Consider the following 20,818-nt stretch of genomic DNA (forward strand, 5'->3'; position numbering starts at 1 on the left):
CTATCGCCCCCATATAAATTAGCTAGTACAGCAACCCGCAAGCCATCCGATGTATCGATAGAACCCACCACTGGTAGACGTTTCCGCTCTATTTCTCAACGGTCTCACTGGTACGCTACGAAAAATATCGGAGTGAATTTTTACAGAGATATCGATGTCTTATATAGAACACCGATGATTTATCACATCATGACTCAAATACTACGTTTTTACAAACATTTGTTTTGGGCGACTGCAGATACTTGCGAACCCCCTAAGAAGGTTGCCCGCAGAAATATAGCTTTGAATACATCGACTCCCCAAGAGGCTGGAGAAGGTCGACACACAAGACTGAAGCAAATGTGTTCAACAGGCTGATTTCTAAGATGAGGCTAATCTTGTTGAGCATACTTATCTTTTGGAATAAGTTGATTTGTAGTTTAGGGAATTGGAGGTAAGACGTTATGGAGCATAAATAAAAATATAAAAACATCGATAGCCGCAGCCAAACATCGATGTTACCGATATTTTGAAAGCATCGGTGTTTCTCCACCTCTAGTAGTCGCGTGTTCGCACACAAATTGCAATTTTGCTGTCGTTTTTAAATTAACAGAAATTGACAGGGAGCGCTGCAAAAGGGCGAGAGACAATCGCACGCGGTTGAGGCCTGCGATCTGCACAGGAAATGCAAACTTGCACTGCGAGGCGCACTTATTGCACTTCATACATTTCGGTAATAATTCGATTCTCGAAAGAACCAGTCGTGTGCGTGTGTCGAATGTCTCGCTGCCTGCGGGTGTGTGCGTGTGGTGTGCATAAAAAGGCATAGAGGCAAGGAGCGAAAGAGAGAGCGCCAGCGGGAGCGCAACGAAAGTGAGCGAGAAGCAGAAATTGTTAGTGCTTATAAGGATATATAGCGAGGAGGAAGAGAGTGACAGAGAGAGAGAGAGTGTGTGTGACAAAGAGCAGAAGAGGCATAAGCGACGCCGACAACAACTGTAATTTTCCATTAAGTTTTGGGCGGGTTTTGAGCTGCAAAAAAACAACTGTCCTACTATAACTTAGCTTTTTTTATGGCCAACATGTGTATTTTGTGCACGTTTCGGTGCGCGTGTGTGCGTGCGAATATGTAAGTGTGATAAACTTGAAATACAACGCAATGGCAACGAGAACAAAACTCGTCAAGGTAAAACGGCCAAAAAAAATAGAAAGAATGAAAAAATAATTGTGTGTGAAAAATTCCAACGGAATTACGCGAGAAATATGGGAAGAGCGGGCCAGATACGCACGTGTGTGGGTGCGAGAATGGGAGCGAGTGACTAAAGTAGTCTGCTTAATTGATTTTCGCTGAATTACTGCAGCGGTTGCATAAATTAAATGTTTACATTTGCGGCGGCCAGTGCTGTAAAGCAGTCTTCCGCAGCCAGGTGGCAACCCCTATCGATAGCAGCTGCAATTAGTTAATCAGCCTTATTTAAGCCCAGCAAAGTTTTGCCGGTTAAAACAATAAAAAAGCATGCGCTTCCTCTCTTTCCGTCTTCCTTTATTATCACCTCACGCCTTCTCTGTGGGCCCACCTCGGGTCGTTAACCAACACTGACCAGCATTAAGAAAGTGTTAATTTGCCTAAAATGTACAAGTACATGTGCGCGGTGGCCTGCTTGCATGAATGTGTATGTGTGTGGGAGTTTTCCTCTGCCAAATGCAACTGAATTTAAAAGAAAAATTTAGCCAGCAAATGAATATCGGAATCGGGTAAAATGTGTAGTTTGTCAGTGTGTGGGTCTGGCATGGCTCTGCTTGGTCCTTCCCTTAATTTCGCTGTCTATGTTCGTTTTCTTTTTTTTTTTTGCATAATCGAAGCCGCCTTTCGGTACATGTGCATGTGTGCTGTCCCGCTCCCACTCCCACCCCCATACTACGGCCACCTGTACGCCCTTGCACATACACACGCAAGTGCACAAAACTAGAGTAGCCATCAGTGTATTGGTGCGAGATATAATATCACTTTGGAAGTCATTTATTTGCGGGCCTCGGAGTCTCGTGAGCGCTTTTGCTTCTTTTTTTTGTACTTGCTTTACGTACGTGAAAACCTTTTTGTTGTGGCCCATTTTGGTTTTTCTTTTCTTGCCAGTTTTGCCAGTGTGTGTGATTTTTTGCGCTCTGAAAAACAATTTTCGCCTGGCGCCTTTAAACGCTTCAGCTGCAATTGGCTGCAAAAAAAAGAAAGAGAGAGGGAGGAGAAAGACCTGGGAAAGAGTGGAGAGCCGCGCATTTCTATTTGTAGAAAAGAGCGCATAATTTAATAGTTTGCCATTTACGCTTTCCAATTGAGCAAAATGCATGCAAACGCCTTTTTGGAGAGTGGCAGGCCAGAAACAACAACTATTATTTATTGTTATTTCCCCCCTTAGCCTCTCCATTCTCTTTCTAGTCTCCTTTCCTTTGTTTATTTATCCCCTAGTTTAACCTATATATCGATATCGGTATTGGTATCGGTATCAGTGGTAGCGGGTTGCCATTCAAGAGATTTATCCAATTACAAACATACATATAAAGGCCGTGTTGTTATTGATCTTTCTTGGGGATTACCATAAATAATAAGTGCCGCACAATTCCAATGGAAGGCGGGATAAGTGAATAAAGTTGCCTTATATGGAAGACCTCAAGTTGGTTGACACTTTGAAATGCCTAATATGTTGATACTTTATACTTGTGTAAGTTTCTTCTGGCGATTTAAAGGAAGAAGGGTATTTCATCTTTGAGGAGACCTCAATAAAATATATAGGCATTTCGTTAAAGTCACAAAAACAGTGTCGCTATACCATTTTATTATATGCAAAAATGGTATTTGAATTCCCTTTGCAGCATTTGTTTTTTATTTTGCCCTACATTGTACATTTCTACGTAGCAAACGAAATATGTTAATAGTTTTTATATTCACATAAGCTTACTTGCTTAGTCCTAACCTAAGCATTAATCAAAACAGGGTTACATTTGGATAATTATAAACCCGAATAGGAACATTGAATCCTTATTATTAAGGGTTGTCAGTACCTAATTATTCTGAAAAAGGCCAGCGAACCAAATTGAATGTTAATCAGACTGACAGTAAATGAAAACTATACTAGGTTTACATATAAAATATATTATCGCCCATTAAAGCAATAATTACACAAGTGTATTGATTGATTTAGACAAACTCTTCAGGTGTTTCTTCATCTTTAATAGTGACAGTTACGACTCTAGACAAACATCTAATTGAAACATATTTGCCACGCTTATTGCAGCTCTCGAATGCTGAGAAACTAGAAAAGGCGTAAAGTCCCTGCCAAAAGGAGACGATAACTCTTTTCCCCTGTGGAACACGCATCCCACAGATTTGATCGGATCTAAATAGACATAGAGGATCATCTAAATATTGTACACAAGGACGCAGAGGACATAGAAGGAAGGACGAAGCGAAAGAGAGACGCGCCCCTCTCGTTTCCCGCCCAGCCAACAGCCGTGTGAAACCGTCTTGAATGGATCCATTTGTTGGCTGGTTTCAGAAGGAACAGGAGGGACCATCGCTGCGCACATGGTTAAAGATTTGGGAGACGAATGCCCAGGAGATGGGCGCATTGCTTGATCAACAGCTACAGCAGGCGACGACGACCAACGGCAGCGTTAACAGCAGCAACAACAGCAGTGGTAACAACAACAGCAGCAACCCGACCAACAGTATTGGCAACAATTCAACGGGCAAACCCTACTTATCGCGACCCAACAGCTCGCTAAATCGGGTGCTCAACTTCCGAGCGGATTCCCTGGAGGTCCTGCAGCAGCAGCAGCAACTGAACGGAACCACGCAGCGCCACAGCAACATCACCACCAGCGGCAACAGCACCAACAACAACAGCTGCAGCACTACCAGCTCGTCGGCAGACTCCACCACGAACCGGGATAATAACTCGCCCGCAAACAGCAGTTCAACCAACGGACCCGTTTCAGGTGGAGGAACCAGCGGAACCGGCACCAGCAGTCCGGCTACCACAGCGGCCACCACAGCCGCGACCACGACTGGTCCAGCCACCAGTATGAGCGACACCAGCAACAACCCGCCACAGACAACGACAACGCCCGCCAGCCGTACGAACAGCATCTACTACAATCCGTCGCGCAAGAAACGCCCGGAGAACAAGGCCGGCGGCGCCCATTACTATATGAACAACCACATGGAGATGATCGCCAAGTACAAGGGCGAGCCGTGGCGCAAACAAGACTATCCCTATGGCGAGGGCGTTATCGGGCTGCACGAGGAGATGGAACACTTCTACCAATACGTCCTACCCACGCCCTGCGAACACGCCATTCGCAACGAGGTGGTCAAGCGCATCGAGGCCGTTGTCCATTCCATCTGGCCACAGGCGGTGGTCGAGATTTTTGGTTCCTTCCGCACCGGCCTCTTTTTGCCCACCTCCGACATTGATCTCGTTGTGCTAGGTAAGTTGAGACCCCAAATTTAATGTTGCTCCCTAAGAGGGCATATAAATCGAGCCTTTTTAATTCTTATTTTCTTCGGTTTACTTCAGGTTTGTGGGAGAAACTGCCCCTGCGCACGCTGGAATTCGAGTTGGTAAGCCGCGGCATCGCCGAGGCTTGCACAGTGCGTGTACTGGACAAGGCATCCGTACCCATCATCAAGCTGACGGACCGGGAAACGCAGGTGAAGGTAGACATATCGTTCAACATGCAGAGCGGCGTGCAGTCGGCGGAGCTTATTAAGAAGTTTAAGCGCGACTATCCAGTGCTAGGAAAGCTGGTGCTGGTGCTCAAGCAGTTCCTACTGCTCCGCGATCTCAACGAGGTGTTCACGGGCGGCATCTCCTCCTACTCGCTGATCCTCATGTGTATCAGCTTCCTGCAGATGCATCCGCGCGGCATCTACCACGACACAGCCAATCTGGGGGTGCTCCTCCTCGAGTTCTTCGAGCTTTACGGCCGTCGGTTTAACTACATGAAGATCGGCATCTCCATAAAGAACGGTGGTCGTTACATGCCGAAAGACGAGCTGCAGCGCGACATGGTCGATGGGCATCGACCGTCGCTTTTGTGTATCGAGGATCCGCTGACGCCGGGCAACGACATCGGACGGAGCAGCTACGGCGTCTTCCAGGTCCAACAGGCCTTTAAGTGCGCCTACCGCGTCCTCGCCCTCGCCGTCAGCCCGCTTAACCTACTCGGCATCGATCCACGGGTGGATTCCATACTGGGTAAGTGATCGTTACCTTCAAATGTAAAAATGTAAATCTTGGGAATAGAGATTAGGCTAGAGCAGAATGCAACTGTTATGACGACCAATCGGGGGTTTCAGAACTACTGAAATACTATTTAATTATCCTATAAGATTAATGAAGGGTCAGTTTTCAACAAGGGAGCTTTAATATACATACACAAAAAATATAATGACAACTGCATAATCTTAAATCTCTAGTAAAGCTACAAAGTTTCAGACAATTGGAACTTGTAATGTCCCCCTTATAAGTTGCTTGCATCCGCTATATGTTTTCTTTTTTTCCCTTAATTCAGTCTAGTTCTGGTTTAACGACCTTTTATTCGACTTAAGGGTATTATGAGGGCAATGAGGGCACAGAGAAACAGGATTTGAATGCTAGAACACTTTGTAAGCTGGAAGTCGGAAGCAAACTAGCCAAGCAAATTTTAGTGCTGACCCATTGAACAGCATCGGTGATAAGAACTGTACAGTTCGTGCCAATTGTTCTGGATTTGTAATGGTTCTCTTTGTTCCCCACGCAGGTCGAATCATCCACATCACCGACGACGTAATCGACTACCGCGAATGGATCCGCGAGAACTTCGAGCACCTGGTGGTGGTAGATCGCATCTCGCCGCTGCCCACTGCCGCTCCCACTGCGTACTCCGCCTCGAATGGGGCGCCCAAATATGTGATCATGCCTTCGGGCGCCGTTGTCCAGCAGCTGTACCACCATCCGGCGCAGGTGCCCACCGCTCACGGGCACAGCCATGCGCACAGCCACAGTCACGGGCACGGGCATCCCAGTGGCCATCTGGCTGGCGGCCAGCCGTATGTAACCGGGACCGTCGCGTCTGCCGCGACAACGACGACGACGGCGGCGGTGGTGGGCGTGGGCGTTTCAGCCAGCGGAGCCCAACAACAGCAGCAGCAACAGAATGCGTCAAGCCATTCCCATACGCAGCAGCAGCAGTCGCAGAACCAATCGCAGTCGCGTCACAGACGTGGCAGCACCTCGTCGGGAAATGACTCCGAGGACAGCAAAGACTGCGATGTGGTCGAGACGACATCGGGTGCTCCGGAGATCATCGACATCACGCTGTCGCCGCCGAATGGCCTGGTCTCCATGCCTATGCCGCTGCCGTTGCTCGCCGTGGGCATGCCCTCGTCGAACAGTTGGAGCGGCAACGGCAATGGCAATGGAACTGGCAATGGCGGTAGTGGAAGCGGAAACGGAAACAGCAGCTCATCCACGGGCTCGTCGGTAATGCACACAATCCCCCGCCTTGACACATGATGATTGGTGGTGGCCGGCTGCCTAATGCCCAGGCATCAGGTGGTCGGCTATGCTCCCATGCTGGCCGCAGTTGAGTCCCGGTTATATTTGAAACCGAAAGTGCAAACCAAATTTCATCCAAAGACATTGGGAGCAACTGCAGCCAGCATGACAAGAAGCAACAGCAGCAGCATGAACACATGTATAACCTCTTCACCACCAAAACAGCCTGAAATCGTTCACATCGCTGGCCAGGAGATGGACCCAGAGCTGGAGGATCAACCGCAGCAGCAGCACCAAGAGACTTCTGGAGTTAGTACCTCCACCGGAGGCGGTGGACATGGCAATGGCTCCGGATCGGGCTCCTCGAGCAGGGCAGGCGGAGACGGCAGTGGAGGACGCGTCTACAACCAGAGGGGTAACCACAATTCCAACGGCTACTACCACCAGCAGTACTACGTGCCACCGCCGATGCAGCAGCAGCTGAGCAAGTCCAACTCGAACTCCTCCAACTACCACCAGCAGCACCATCACAGCCATAGCAACCATAGTCATCGACAGCATCACCACCAGCAGCAGCACCACCAACAGAGGCCGCAGCACCTGCGGTTGGGCGGCGGCAACCGCTACCAGAAATCGGTGGGCGGATCGCCGACCATCAGTGCCGGCAACGCGTCGAACAGCAGCAGCAACAGCAGCAACAGTAGCAGCAGTGGCAGCAGTGGCAGCAACAACAACAGCAGCCGACTGCCGCCGCTGCGGGGCACGCTGGTGAACTCGTCGTCAGCCATATCAATCATTTCCATATCCTCAGAATCATCCATTGCCAGCAGCAGCTCGAGCTCCTCGCGATCCGGGCAGGATCAGCAGCAGAACGAGCCGGATGAGCGATAGGACTAGAATATAGGAAGTGGTTCTGAATGTGAATGTGTGAGAGAGAGAAAGAGATAGTTACGAGTTAGCAATATTTATGAATTATATTTCTTTCTCAGGTTTTACTGCAAAATATGCTGCATTTTTCTAAATAATACCCCGACCTTGCTGCCCGAACTTCCCTTTTATCCTGCTCCCTACTACACCATAAGCCCAACAAACTAATGTTTAGACTTTATTTTACATTGCTGTCTCGCTTAAATTAGAGGAGCGAAGGAAACCTACTAAGCTTAGAGTTAGGAACTTTGCCTCTGATTTCGCTAAATGTATTTCATTTTATTTCTAAAATAAATATGAAAGCAAAAAAAGAATATATATAGATATATATTAGATAAAACGGTATAAATATAAATGTAAACTCAAAATTAGAGTGTAATGGTTTAAAAGAGCGATAAACTGAAGTATGAAATTAGCTGCTAACATATTTAAGGTCCGCAAACATATGTTTCTATAGCTCTAGAGCTCCATATCTTCCCATCCCCGTTTTACCCCCATGATCACGCGCATTATAAATTGTAAAGTACCATGTAGTTTCAAAAATGCTCTACGTTTTAAGCAAATATTTGTAAACTAAAAAACCCTTCCCTGCCCAAAAAAAAACGGAAACATCTGCGCGCAAGTCTTAGGCTAATATTACTAAGTGAATATGCGCGCAAACTGTAAAAAAAAAGTAACATAAAAAGCTAAAAATCCCATTTTCCTAGAAAGTATAATGCGCCATCACCTTCCTCCCTTTCAACTTCCACTCCCGAAAACTTTTTTCATTATTTCAAGTTAATTTTATACCTGAAATGTAATTGTTTTTATGATCACCATAGTACTATCATTATTTTGATGCTTATTAGTCTTTACAAGCCTGCTCAAAGAATAGTGAGCCAACTAAAACTGTACAAACATATTGCCCAGACCGTAAGCAATTGTGTTTTTAAGAAAAAGCAAACAAAAAACCAACACAAAAATGACAAAAAAAGAACAAACCTACAACAAAAAAACAATCTTTTGTTTAAACTTATTACGTTCTACCGACTATTATGATTACACAATGTTGTGCATTTCGCATAGATTCCTGCCATTTGTTTTGTATAGTTCTCAAAGCTCTGTTAATACTTAGTTAACGCCCACTGTAACACCCCACCCCACCCACCACGCCTCCCTCTAAACGCACTGCCATTTTGAGAAAGGTTTTTAAAAAACACTTCGAAAGGAGCTAGCAGAAGAGTAGAAAAGAACATTTAGACTTTGTACATGTATAACATTTTAGGCTGTTCTTCTTTCCATTTGTAAGAGAAAACAAAGAAAGCAAAACAAAAATACCAAACAAGAAACAAAAAAGCGAACTAATTTTAAAATCACTTAAATAGTCTACGAATATGTTTGTCAATCGTTTTGTAGGCGAGTCTTGAACACAGAGATACATTTCGGATCTTAAAAGCTAGGCAGCAATATTTACAATTTTCATTTAAGAGTACAGTTTCCTTTTCTGATTCGTATAAAATCCTAAATGACAAAAAAAAAAAAACAGCTTTAGAATGTACGTAAAATGTTGCAATATTTTAATGTTTATTTCTTGTGTTGTGTGTAAAACCTTTTTTTGTATCGTTAATCTAGTGGGTTCCAGAGAAGTTTTGCAAGCAAGCTGTATACAAAACTTTTTAATTTGCTTATTAATTAATTTTAATAATATGAAAAAAATGTTTATTTACTGCGTTTCTTTACACCGATTTTTACTTTCTCTTGTTTCTCTTCATAAGTGACTTCTAAAGCTTGTTTGTGGAATGTGAGCTAAGAGCTCATAACATAGCGTTAAACCAGAAATAACAAATTTAAAGTGGCTAAACACTTTAGTACAGATACATTTCCCTTGCTAAGTACAAGTGAAAGTGAAAAGCAGGACTGAATAAGAAATGTACTAAATAATTTAAGTTTTTTTTTTCCTTAAGGAACTTGGGTTTTCAGTCACTTATGATCCTAGCAATTCGGAAAAATTTGGTTGGTTACTTTTTTTCTGTTGCCTAGTGTAAAAAATGCAATGCCCAGTGTTGGCAAATGCCGAAGGTGCTCTCTCCTTTTCGCACGAAGACTCCTACAAGCTTGCAGCTGAGCTTTGAAGCCCACCTTACACACTTTCTCACTCACTCACATCACAAACATACACACCCACAACACACGGACGCATAAGCACACACAGACACCCAGATCTAAAGGAACACGAAACATAACGGTAAAGTTAGCATAGAAAGTTGAAAAAGGGAAAAGAAAAAGGCAAGGAGCCGTAAGTGAGAATAAGATAGCTATAGAGCGATGGAGAGTAAAGGTATAAGAATTATTAAATTTATGCACTCGTCTGTTGAATATTTATATGAATTATATGTATGTAGTTACTAATATTAACTAATTGATAAATATACAATATTTATATGCATAACTTGTGGATTAACGTGGACAAACAAATGTTTAGAATTAGCAATCTAGCCACGTAAGACTCTTAAATCGTAAATCGAAAACTACTTAGACTACATAACTGTGTACCAGAGCATATGTAAGCACTCCCACACACAAATATACCCCACAACACAAACACAACTCACGCATAATCGCTATGAATGTTGAGGTTATGTCGTAGATTTTTCAATATTGATCACTGTTCGCTTAGCCTAGCAAGTAAGCCCAACTAACTGTAAAACTAACTCATTTCTTTACTGGATTCCATGCGTCTCGTCCTTTGTCCTTTGCCCCTTATCCATTGCCCCTCGTTTTCTTTTGCGTAATTGTTTCGATTTTTGATTCCAATCCAATCCCAAACCATTCTATTCGCATTCGCTCTTCCTTTCATGATACGCATATGTCCTGTGTGCCGTTGTTGTTATATATACACAAGCATATACTCAAGAACATTTTTTTGTCGCCGCGATATTAGAGGGTATTAATAAATTAAATTAAATTTAATTAACTACATTTAACGCAACTAAATTCAATTCAAGTGAATCAAATAAATCGATCGATACATGTATATGATAGAGTTCAATAGCTGTGTAAGAATCGGAATCGTAACAATTTAGTAAGCAAAAATCGTAAATCTAACTGATTGTATAATTAGCAAAAAGAGAAAACGGAAGCGATAAGCAAAACGATGCGACAAATAAAAGCCGGCAAAAACTAAAACAGTTTCGTCTTCTTATGTGTCCGTAAATATTAATAGTTTTATTCCTATACTTAGTGCTTTGTTTTGGTGCTTTATATTGAGTTGCCCTAAAAAAAATACATTACTTGTACACGGAAAGAAGCTATAATTCTATAAACCCCTTACTAATAGAGCAAAGGGTATAAATTCGTCGGTAAGTAAGAAATCAAATAATTGATCAGGAATATCGATACCATCCTCCAAGTTTTACCACCGTTAGCTGCCGCGCCATAAGATATGCTATGGATTTTCATTTTAAAATTGGGTCCAAGTAAATGGCCAGGAAAACGTAAAAATTCGTTCGTTTAAGCAATGCTGCATAAAGTATAATAATATTATTCATAATAATTTAGGAGGTGTTGAATCAATCAGCTAATTAGTTTATTACAAGCTTATTGGAGATGCCCTCGTGATTGCTTCCTTTTGGCAAGGCCTAAGAAAATTCATAGGACTTTACTGTAATTTCATGCGTGTCGTGACAAATTCGTGACACGACTGTGGTTGCTCTAAGCTCGGTTCTCAACTAACGGTTCTTTCTCATAGAAATCAATTCCTATTGGTCAGTGGGAATGGGGAAATATGGAAAGGTCCGCCATCTTGAAAAATATCAGCTGTTTCAGTCAGCTTATAGCTACCAGCTGCCACTTGCTATGTTTTCTGTTCGCCTGGTGTCAAAGATCAAGAAATTACTTTTCAGACATTATGGAAATGTCAATAAAGATCAGGAATGCAAAATACCTTCTTTTCCCGTCCAGCAAATTGTCGAATTGCTTGGTTTCTTATTTCCCGACACCAGGCGAACATAAGCGTTTAGCAGGTGTCGAATCAATCAGCTGATCAGATTATTATATGCCTATTGGAGATGCCTTCGTGATTGCTCCCCTATGTCTCGGCCCAAGCAAATGCAAAGAACTTAACTGTTATTTCGTGCATAGCGAGACAAGTTCGTGACACGACTGGGGTTGCTCATCACTACTCTGAGCTTGGCTCTTAACTAACGGCGCTTTTTGAAGGAGATCGCATCCTATTGGTCAGTGGGGGAGGGGAAATGTGGAAAGGGCCGCCATCTTGAAAAAGGAACAGCTGTTTCAGTCAGCTTGTAGCTACCAGCTGCCACCTGCTATGTTTTCTGTTCGCCTGGTGTCCGGGACCAATAAATCTTCCGTTTTGACTGAAAAAAGGTTACGAAGCCTTTGAAAAAATGTTGAAATGCAGTGGAAATTTAGCGATTTATCAAATGCAAACACCAGGCGAACAGGAGAATTAGTAGGTGGACAACGACAATTTTTTAGGGTATTACTAGAGGTGTGCTGCTCAAAAAGTATGTACGGTCTCTAAGGCTGATCAAGCCATTACCCATCTCTAGACTGCTCATACCAAAGTAACGGTTCCCTTCCAGCAAGAAAATGTCAACGCCCACCAGCCCCCTGCTATGACTTATGTTCGCCTGGTATTGAAACGTCAGTGAATAGAAATCCGCCATCTTGGCTAATATCAGCTGTTTCAGGCAGCTCCCAGCTACAAACTGCCACTTATACTACCACTACATATATTTTGACATTTGTTTAACATTGTTTTCAGGTAATTTTCGGCTCTTATTGGCAGAAGAGGAATGGCGAACTCCCTGCGCAAGGACTACTACCACTTGATGTAGGTGAACTTAAAGGTTTTGGGCTCCGTCGCCTCGCAGACGTACAGCATCTGGATCTTGCAGTTGGCGTCGTTGATCATCTCCCGGGTGGCGAACATGTGCACGCAGTTCTCGTTGCCGCCGTAGTTGTCCGGCATTTGCTTGGGCCCATTCCAGGGGGCGTAGGTCATCGGGCGCCCGTTGGACATCCAGTAGAAGGCGCCCTCGGTGCCTAGGTCGTTGCCCGATATCCAGAAGTAGTCGTTGTTCTTGAACCCCTTGGCCTTCATGTACTTGATTAGCGCCTCCATTTCCGGCTTGTCCTCGACAGAGGCCAGGTGGGCGTTCATCATGCGGCAGGCGCCAGCCGCCTGAAACCAGTTGACCTTGTTTGTCGGCTCGATGTAGTAGTAGTTGTCCCCGATCCGAACGAACGGTGTGGTGTCAATCTCGGAGGGAATGCCTGCGATTGGTGGGTTTTTTCTTTTCTAACTTACGAAGCTCAAGTAGAAGTTTACCATTATACACCTCGGTGCGGTAGTTGGTGAAAATGTTCACGTCGGGCAGGTAGGCCAGGCAGGGGCTCCAGGCGCTTCCCAGGACCAGCAGGAGCGTTGTTACGAAGTGCATCTTCATCGCCCAGTGTCCGACGCTCAACTATCCGCCGTCTGTGACTCTGAACACTTATATGGCCCACACCAACGCAGGGGCCTCCGTTCCGGGCAGCTGTTTGTCCAGTGAAGCCAGCTGAATCAGCCACATATTAGTGCTTCCACATAAGAAACTCTATCCCCTGAAAGGGAACGCAGAGCACTCAATGGTATAAATATTTATTTAAACTTAAGTCATTGGTGAACCAAAAGTTTACGTTAAAGAGCAGGCAGGAATCGACAAGCTCTCAAAAGTATAGGCAGTATATGGGGGAACAAGTAAATACAATTTAAAAAACTTTGAAGTTAGTTCAGCCGTACATTTTTTAAGTAACGAAAGTTTAAGCCTAGTGTTAGCATTTGTTTATAGTTGATTGACTCTTTTTTAATCTAAATATTTTTGTTGTTTTCAGTAATGCAGAAGATTTGCCTTTGTGTAAATTTTTTCGTTATCTAGTAGAACCTTACGACCAATACAGTCTATATTTTATATACATTACTAGCTTGATTTTAGATCATCGCCCTCAGATCGAACTCGGGACTGGTCATCTCAGCGGGTTTCGGGGCAGCCGCCTCTTGCTGCGCTGGCCACACAATGCCCTCGATCCAGTCGACGAAGCTGGACACCCTGGTGTACACCGATGGCGGGCCACTGGCGCACCCCTGTCCCAACGACGTGATGCCCACCACGTAGCCCAGTGGCCCGTCCTGCATGAGCAGTGGTCCCCCGGAGTCGCCCTGACATGTGTCCCTCTCGCCGGATATGTCGCCGGCACACATCTGGGTGCCCAGCAGTCCCTGGGCCAGCTGGTCCTCCTGGTAGTGCACCTGGCACTCCTCGTTGCTTACGCCCTTCAGCGGCACCTTGAGCAGCTGGGCGGAGGAGAGTCCGGCGAAGCTGGTCTGCCCGTATCCGATGGCCGTGACCAGTGAGTTGGCGATCTCCTTTTCCGCCCAAATACATGTGGGCTTCAGTTCCGGCTTGGCCGCCGTCTCCAGCTCTAGCAGAGCAATGTCGTTGTAGGCGGTGTTGGCATTGTATTCCGGATGGATGATCACCCGGCGGATGACGAGATCCTCGCCCTCGGCTAGGGTCAGATTGTCACCGCCGAGGCGAACCTGGCTGGGCGGCTCACTAGAAGAGAAGACGACATTGTAAGTTTGAACTACATTAAATTAGTGCAAATTGTCTAGATTACACTCCCAAAAGTAGAAATTGATTGGACCAATAATTTGGAAAATATCAATAATTTGGCATTGCAAGTTATGTGTTTCAGCTCGTTTGGCCTGACGTGCCGCACAAATATTAGTCGAACGTTTGTAAAATCGTTTGTAAAATCTAATAAAACTAAACATTAAAAACAAATCATAAAACAGTGCTTATTGTTGGGCCCACACAGGCTAAAAGTGTCAACTTTTGTCTGATTTCCGAGCATTATATTCTGGATAAAATGTCACTGAGACAGCGGCACAGAGCCATCCCCTTTGAAACAACAAACAAACAACCCAAGCAAGCTGCCAAAACGAGATTGCTATCAGAGCCCCATTGGAGTGCTAGGCTTACCCGCCCAAGTCGGCACAGTGGGCCGCCGTCAGCACAAAGTTGTTGGCGATCAGGGCACCGCCGCACCGGTAGTATATCCGCTGATCGAAGTTGGAACGCCAGCCCAGTGCCGCCATGAAGGGGAACTCCCGTGGCCGGGTGGGCATCCCGCCCACTACCGAGACCACGAAGGTCAAGTCGTTCTCGTTGGTCTTCTTGACATTGTTGAGATCGTAGCAGGCTGCAAGGTAAAAGGGGAACCCTCGTTAGTCATGGATTGCATCATGTATTGCAGAAAACTGGGGAAGTCATGAAGGCTGCCTTCCAACCAGTTTGAGACTATAAATCTACCAGTATTTGGAGTGGTTTCCCAAGGTTAGGGATTAATTTAGGTTAGGCAAACTTATCACTTAAATGGCTTCGAGACAACATTAAATAATCACAGTGTTGAAAAATAATTGAAACAGCTACAAAACACAAGAGATGCCTCAAAACACTCACCCTGCAGACTGGATCGCACCACCAGCGGCGCTTTGAAGGGATTTCGCGTGGGGGGGAGCGTGGGCGGCACTTCAGTGGCAGTCGGCTCCTCCGGTTTGCAGCATACGAAGTGATCGAACCTCACGAAGTAGCAGGTCTTGGGGGACTCGCGCCTCTCCAGCCATCCCTTCAGGGCGAGGGGGCAATCCTCCATGCGCCGGCAACTGCCCTTCGTCCGCTGCAGTTCGTCCAGGAAGCACTCATCGAAGGAATCCTTGGGAAAGACGATGCCGCGCTGCGACTGCGGACTTATGGCAGGTGTTGCGCTAGCTGGGACTGAGAAAGTGCCATTAGATTTGATATGTTGGTTGAGTCACAGCGATCTACAAAAGTCCCCAAAGGGCATTTCCAACGAAGTTGCAAGTATTTCCCCCCAAAAACTTAAACTTAAGAATAGGCACCGATCTACGAACGCGGCGGATAATATTCGTTTTAAGATGTACACAGTTCCTTTAATTTCAAATTACAGTACTCATAAGAACCATGTTTGCTAAAAAGACGTTTTAGTGAACAAGATTATACTCGAGTGCGAGATATGTAGTATCAAAAAAGACATAACGCAGCGACTGTTTTATAGTTTCCTTGACTCTAGCACACTTGTTTGGCACTTGCACTCACCTGCTAGCGGTGTGAGCAGCACCAGCAGGTGCAGATACACACAGGTGGACGTGGAAGAGGCACACCGACTGCTCATCCTCCGTTCTCGATCAGCGCGCGATGCGAACTGCAGTGGGGTCAGCTCGCCGATTGGCGCTCCCAGACCTGAGAGCAGAAACCAGCCGGGCAACTTCCAACTTCCAAGAGGCAATTAGTCGCAAGCGAGGCGGCACACTGAGAGAACCTATTTAATGGATTCGGAGACACAAAACAGCATGATTAATATTTCTGAAAGTTAGATCAGTACTTATCCACACAATTACAGCAGAATTGGTGAGCTGTTTAAGTTCTTTGAACTTTATAATCAGTACAATGAGGCACTACAACTGGGAAGAAGCAAGAAATGATTATTTTAGACAGGAGTCCGTGCAACTTTGAGACCTGAACCTAAGCTAATAGTAGTGATATAATCATACCTTCTCCAGCTATCGGGCTGTGGGCTTTCGATCAGTGCTGCATCATCGTGTTGAAATCACTCTTGTTTCAGTACAGGCACGCGCTCTTTCCCGGCGCCCCGCCGAAATTTAGCAACAATAAAATCAAACGATGGCTTTGTTCGATTCCCCGGCTGGGTTATCTCTCCAGATGGGTCTTGACACTTGTGACACACCACTTGGGATTTTCTGATAGCAGCCAGAATCGAAATGGAATCAATAAAAGCAAAAACAACCGGTTCTCCCGCTCGATTCACTAATTCGTTTGCTCTGGCTCATTGAACTTGGCTTATTCGCATTGTTTACTTTCGCAGGCTTAGGCAACTTGAATGAGTTTACATATGGTGTGGTTTTATTGGTAAACGTGCCGAAGGTACATCATCATCACAAACAAGAGTGTGTTTGTACTTGCAGTGAGGCTGCATAAATAAATCTTTGGTTGTTTGGTTTGTCTTGTTTCTCTTTTGGTTACCCTAAGGTAACTTTTCCAAGCTCTGAAAGTAGCGCAAAACTTCTATTGGGTATACCTTCGCGAGGTCTGCCAGCGGCACAGCGTCCACCTTTGGACAGCCCTTCCAGGTGACAAACAGGAAGAGATGCTCGCGCACCGCAAAGCTGTGACAAACCTTGTCCAGCTCCAAGCCGCGCATTAGGCCGAAAGTGCTCTTGCACGGCGGCATTTTCCAGCTATGCGGGGCTGGATTGGACACGCTGCTGCAGCTTGGCAGCTCCTCCTGCTCCGTGTCCGGGCTCGGCATATTCGATGCGCTGGGAGCCCCAGCACCCACTGGCTCCATTGCCAAGACATCCGATGGTGGCTGCTCACTGATGCTCGGTTCGTTCGTTTCCTGGGCCGGCGGAGCTGCTGCCGATTGAGATGTCAATGCTGCCTCTGGGGTCACACGGTGGCTGGACTCGTGCAAAAGCGCAATGCTTGCTTTTCGTCGGGGAAGGCGCCTGCGCCTGCGTTTTATCACTACAGGAGGATTGATCACTGCCGATGGAGCTGCTTCCGATTGAGATGCCACTGCTGCTTCTGGGGCCCCAAGGTCGCTGGACTCGTCCAAGAGCACAATGCAAGCTTCTCGTCGGGGAAGGGGACCCCTGCGCCTGCGCTTTGTCACTGCAAGCGTATTGCTCGCGGCTTGTTGACCAACTAGCGGATCCTTAGATAGCGATCTCATTCGCTTTGACCTGCCGGAAGGCCACTGGCTGCTCCCGGCCGAGGAAGTCGCCTCCTGACCCTGACTAGGAGGAATGAAAGGTGCCTCCTGGGCCTGGCTTTGAGCCACGAACTGCGCCTCCTGTGCCTGGCTCCTGGCCATCAGCTGCGCCTCGAAGTCGCCAAGGAGGTCCAAGCAGTGGCTCAGGGCCTCCAGGGGCTCCCAGCTGTTGTCCTCCTGGGGATAGCTCCGCCATTTCACCAGGTACTGGACGCAGCCGTCCACGAGGCGCTTATCCAGGATTTTCGCTACTGGTTCGTTACTTGTTGCCAACTCCCTGGCCAAGCCCTGCCTCACCAGCTCCTTCTCGAAGTTGCCTATCAGGTCGCAGCAGTGCGACACGTGCTCTATGGGCTCCCAGGAGTTCGATGTCTTGGGGAATCCCTCCCATTTTACCAGGAACTGGAGGCGACTGTTCGCGATGCGTTTGCCGATGATCTTCTCGACGATAAACACCGGCTCAGGTACGGCCGGAGAGCCGCGGGGTTCGTCCGGCTGCCCACCAGGCATGTTTTCGCAGGAACACAAAGAAAAACGCGGAATGTAAAATTGAAATATGGCGGCAAGCTTCGGCGCTGCCAACGCGTTTAAAATACGACCGTTGGGGATATTCCAGTCTGTTATATTTCAGACGAAAGTGCGCACTTTCAATTGTTGAATTTCGGGGATCCCTTTTTCAACTGCCCCTTTCGAACTTTATTTTTCTGTTCTGTTCTGAAGCATTTTAGTATTAACAGTACTAATTAATTTATTTAAAATTAATTAATTTAGAAACATAATGTTATACATTAACTTAAAAGTAAAATGAAGTATTACAGGTTCTTAGTTTGAACTGATTAGGAACTGCTAGTAAGCTTTTTAGCCATTCAAGTGTACATGGAAATTGGATGTTTAGAAAAACTAACTAAAACCAACTTCTGAATAGAGCAATAGCGACAAACCTTCAGTCGACTGCGGTGACAAAGATGTTAATTTACAGCAAATTGAGGTTGGGATTTCTATTCTATGTTAGGGCTTTTAGGAACGACGTAGAATGATAGGCAAGAATAATTATGATATTATTACAGAAAAATATATTATATCTATTTTTCTTTGCTTAAAATTTCGTCTACAACATATTTTGCTTGGAAATGGTAGTTATATATGTAGACAGTGCAGTGGAGACTGCTTATCCAGACCACGTGTAGCGAATGCATTTTGCAGCGGGCTGGCAGCACCCAGCTCAAGCTTGCCGCCATGTTTCTTTTTTCCGCGCGACGCTTCCTTCTCCCACTTTGTCGTCGACGCTTCCAGGGTAAATCTCCGAATCCCGTTTTCCGTTCCAGTCTTCCTGTTAATCGTTCTTGAAAAGCTCTAAATGTCTGGTAAAGGAGAAGGCTGCACCGCCAGCCCAGCTGGAGGGCGCTCCGATGGGGGCGAATCGCCGTTCGATGACCAGGATCCCGAGTTCCAAGTAGAAAAAATAGTCGGAAAACGCTTCCTCAACGGCCGTCCCCAGGTCCTGGTCAAGTGGGAGGGCTATCCACCCGAGCAGAGCACCTGGGAACCGCTCGAGGAGATGGACAAGTGTCTCGATTTGTTGAGCAACTTCGAGCGGCAACTTTTTTATGAGTGCCAGGAGAAGGCGAAGCTCGCAAAGGAAGTGGACCAAAAGCTCCCCACAACTTGCTTGGGAGCCGAGAAACAGGGCGAGGGATCTTCTGTCCAGGCCAAGCAGGATGAGGTCGTAAACGAAGAGCCCGCTCCTCTGGTCCCCACCACCTCTTCAGGTAGACCCTCTACCCAGATCAAGCCGATCGGGCTTCCACTATCCATTGACCTCGTAAAGCAGGAGGACCAGAAGAAGCCAGTGGTATTCTTTACCCAGAAGAAGCCGGTGGTATTCTTTACCCAGCGGAAGCAGCTGGCTGTCGTGAAGGGCCTTGTAGAGCAAGAAGATCAGGATTATCCCGCAATGTTCTTCGGAGGAAGGAAGCCGGGGAAACAGCAGACTATTGTGGAGCAAGTTGATCAGGAGCCTCCCATGAGCTCCTCTAAAAGCGAGCCGGAAGAGACTTCAATCGCTGATGGCGTCGGACAGCCAAAGGGTCAGGGGGCTCCCACCACCTCTTCGGCACGCAAGACGGCTTGGGGCAGCAACCAGCCTTGGTATGGCAAGAAAAAGAAGGCGAGAGGCGGCAAGGCTAAGGCAAAGATAGGCAATAAGAAGCCGAGCCCAGCCTCTACCCAGCAGAAGCCGGCGATCAAGGACGTTGGAAGCGAAGTGGATACGGCCATTTTCACGTCGTGTTCGGTAACCTTGACCCAGGCAACCCAGCCCTTAAATTCACTTCCTGCTGTCACTGCAAACGAGGCGAAAGCCAAGAAACTCAAAGTGACATCTTACAGGAAGACCAGCAGCGATGAGGCCTTGGGAGCAGCAGCGCCCCTTTCGTTGGCCTGCTGTGCCGCCAGTGCCGCTGGTTCTCCTGAGGACCCACCAAGGGGAGTATGGAATTCCCTGGAAGCCCTGGAGCAGCTGACGATTAAGGATCCGATCCAGATGGAGTTGGACCAGCTGCTTGAAGAGCTGGATAGCCGTCTGTCTAGGCCGGCCGGAAACTTGTTTAATTTGACCAAGGGTTGTGGAAACGGTGGACGCAGCGGATGCGGCGGGCGCAGGGCGTTCGGAGATCCTTGGAAGCAGCCGTACCAGGGTGTCTTCGGCTTGGAGCGCGGTCTGGAGATGGAGAAGGTTCAGCACAGTTTTAAAGTTCGTGGCCTTCTCTTCCTGTTCGTCACCTGGAAGGGCTGCTCCGAAATGGACACTGTCACTCTTCCGTCTGTCAGGTACCTGTACCCCCAGCTTATAATCGACTACCTTGAGACCTTGAAGCGCAAACGTCGCTAAGCAGGAGCCTTTGTAGCTATATCTCGGATAGTAGAATTAAGAAATGCTGGGAAGCTGTGTGAAGGTTATAAAAAACGCTCGTAGAAGTAACGTTTTGTTTTGTTAAGTTGTCTGTGATGTATTTTTGAAAACATTTAATTTTTTGACAACGATTCATATAATAATCCGAGCCTAAAGACAACATGTAATGGTCTCTTTTTTGTAAACCTAAAGAAACAAAAAGAAAAATGTATACGTGTTGCGTACGAAGGTGTCACAAAGCTAGCATGTACTGTATGCAAGAGCATTTTTGAAAATATTCCTCTATTCGAGGTAGACCCATGATATTTGAAGTACCTACGAACGCTTGTTGTATTGTTCATTTTTATTTATTTTTTTCGAATAAAGACGGCAACGGAAATTTTGAGTGAGTTTTGAATATTGTAAAATTATGCTCGTGAGGATCGCCCTTTGTTTCTATTGCTGCTGTTGCCAGTTTGCGACGCTGGTTGGCGACGACCATGCTCAGCTATAAAACTTTCACACCCACCTCATCGGATCGCAGTACAGTGGAGCTGTTTCTTGAAATCCATAGACCAATTCCGTAAATCTATAAGCATGTATTGCTTGCGATCTTCTTGTTATT

General features: G+C 46.2%; 5 protein-coding genes across 7 annotated transcripts; 2 read left to right on the forward strand and 3 right to left on the reverse strand.

Moving 5' to 3' along the window:
* The first annotated feature begins 532 nt into the window (after positions 1–532).
* Positions 533–10,607, forward strand: LOC108024186 (non-canonical poly(A) RNA polymerase protein Trf4-1). 3 transcript variants are annotated; one of them, XM_017094027.3, is made up of 6 exons: positions 533–712; positions 3,270–4,464; positions 4,554–5,234; positions 5,779–6,500; positions 6,741–7,442; positions 7,505–10,607. In XM_017094027.3, exons 2-5 carry the CDS (start codon positions 3,504–3,506, stop codon positions 7,404–7,406), a joined length of 3,030 nt encoding a protein of 1,009 aa, XP_016949516.1. In that variant the 5' UTR covers positions 533–712; positions 3,270–3,503; the 3' UTR covers positions 7,407–7,442; positions 7,505–10,607. The 3 variants fall into 3 exon arrangements, with proteins under 3 accessions (XP_016949516.1, XP_016949515.1, XP_050744177.1); XM_017094026.3 differs by having other exon boundaries at positions 6,741–10,607; XM_050888220.1 differs by lacking the exon at positions 533–712 and adding an exon at positions 969–1,108 and having other exon boundaries at positions 6,741–10,607.
* Positions 10,608–12,158: 1,551 nt separating this feature from the next.
* Positions 12,159–13,025, reverse strand: LOC108024224 (C-type lectin 37Da). Its single transcript, XM_017094095.3, has 2 exons — positions 12,775–13,025; positions 12,159–12,719 (listed from the first exon to the last, which is right to left on the reverse strand). Exons 1-2 carry the CDS (start codon positions 12,890–12,892, stop codon positions 12,265–12,267), a joined length of 573 nt encoding a protein of 190 aa, XP_016949584.1. The 5' UTR covers positions 12,893–13,025; the 3' UTR covers positions 12,159–12,264.
* A 45-nt stretch (positions 13,026–13,070) lies between these two features.
* Positions 13,071–16,520, reverse strand: LOC108024222 (serine protease snake). The gene is made up of 5 exons (XM_017094090.3): positions 16,063–16,520; positions 15,608–15,972; positions 14,951–15,265; positions 14,471–14,690; positions 13,071–14,041 (listed from the first exon to the last, which is right to left on the reverse strand). The coding sequence occupies exons 2-5, from the start codon at positions 15,681–15,683 to the stop codon at positions 13,417–13,419; spliced, it is 1,236 nt and encodes a 411-aa protein (XP_016949579.1). The 5' UTR covers positions 15,684–15,972; positions 16,063–16,520; the 3' UTR covers positions 13,071–13,416.
* Positions 16,359–17,831, reverse strand: LOC108024087 (uncharacterized). The gene has a single exon (XM_017093862.3). The coding sequence runs from the start codon at positions 17,811–17,813 to the stop codon at positions 16,554–16,556; it is 1,260 nt and encodes a 419-aa protein (XP_016949351.1). The 5' UTR covers positions 17,814–17,831; the 3' UTR covers positions 16,359–16,553.
* A 576-nt stretch (positions 17,832–18,407) lies between these two features.
* LOC108024107 (uncharacterized) lies at positions 18,408–20,587 on the forward strand. Its single transcript, XM_017093885.3, has one exon. It carries the CDS (start codon positions 18,661–18,663, stop codon positions 20,191–20,193), a length of 1,533 nt encoding a protein of 510 aa, XP_016949374.1. The 5' UTR covers positions 18,408–18,660; the 3' UTR covers positions 20,194–20,587.
* The last annotated feature ends 231 nt before the right edge of the window (positions 20,588–20,818 follow it).

This window comes from Drosophila biarmipes, chromosome X (genome assembly GCF_025231255.1).
Source record: "Drosophila biarmipes strain raj3 chromosome X, RU_DBia_V1.1, whole genome shotgun sequence".
Classification (NCBI taxonomy): Eukaryota; Metazoa; Arthropoda; class Insecta; order Diptera; family Drosophilidae; genus Drosophila; species Drosophila biarmipes.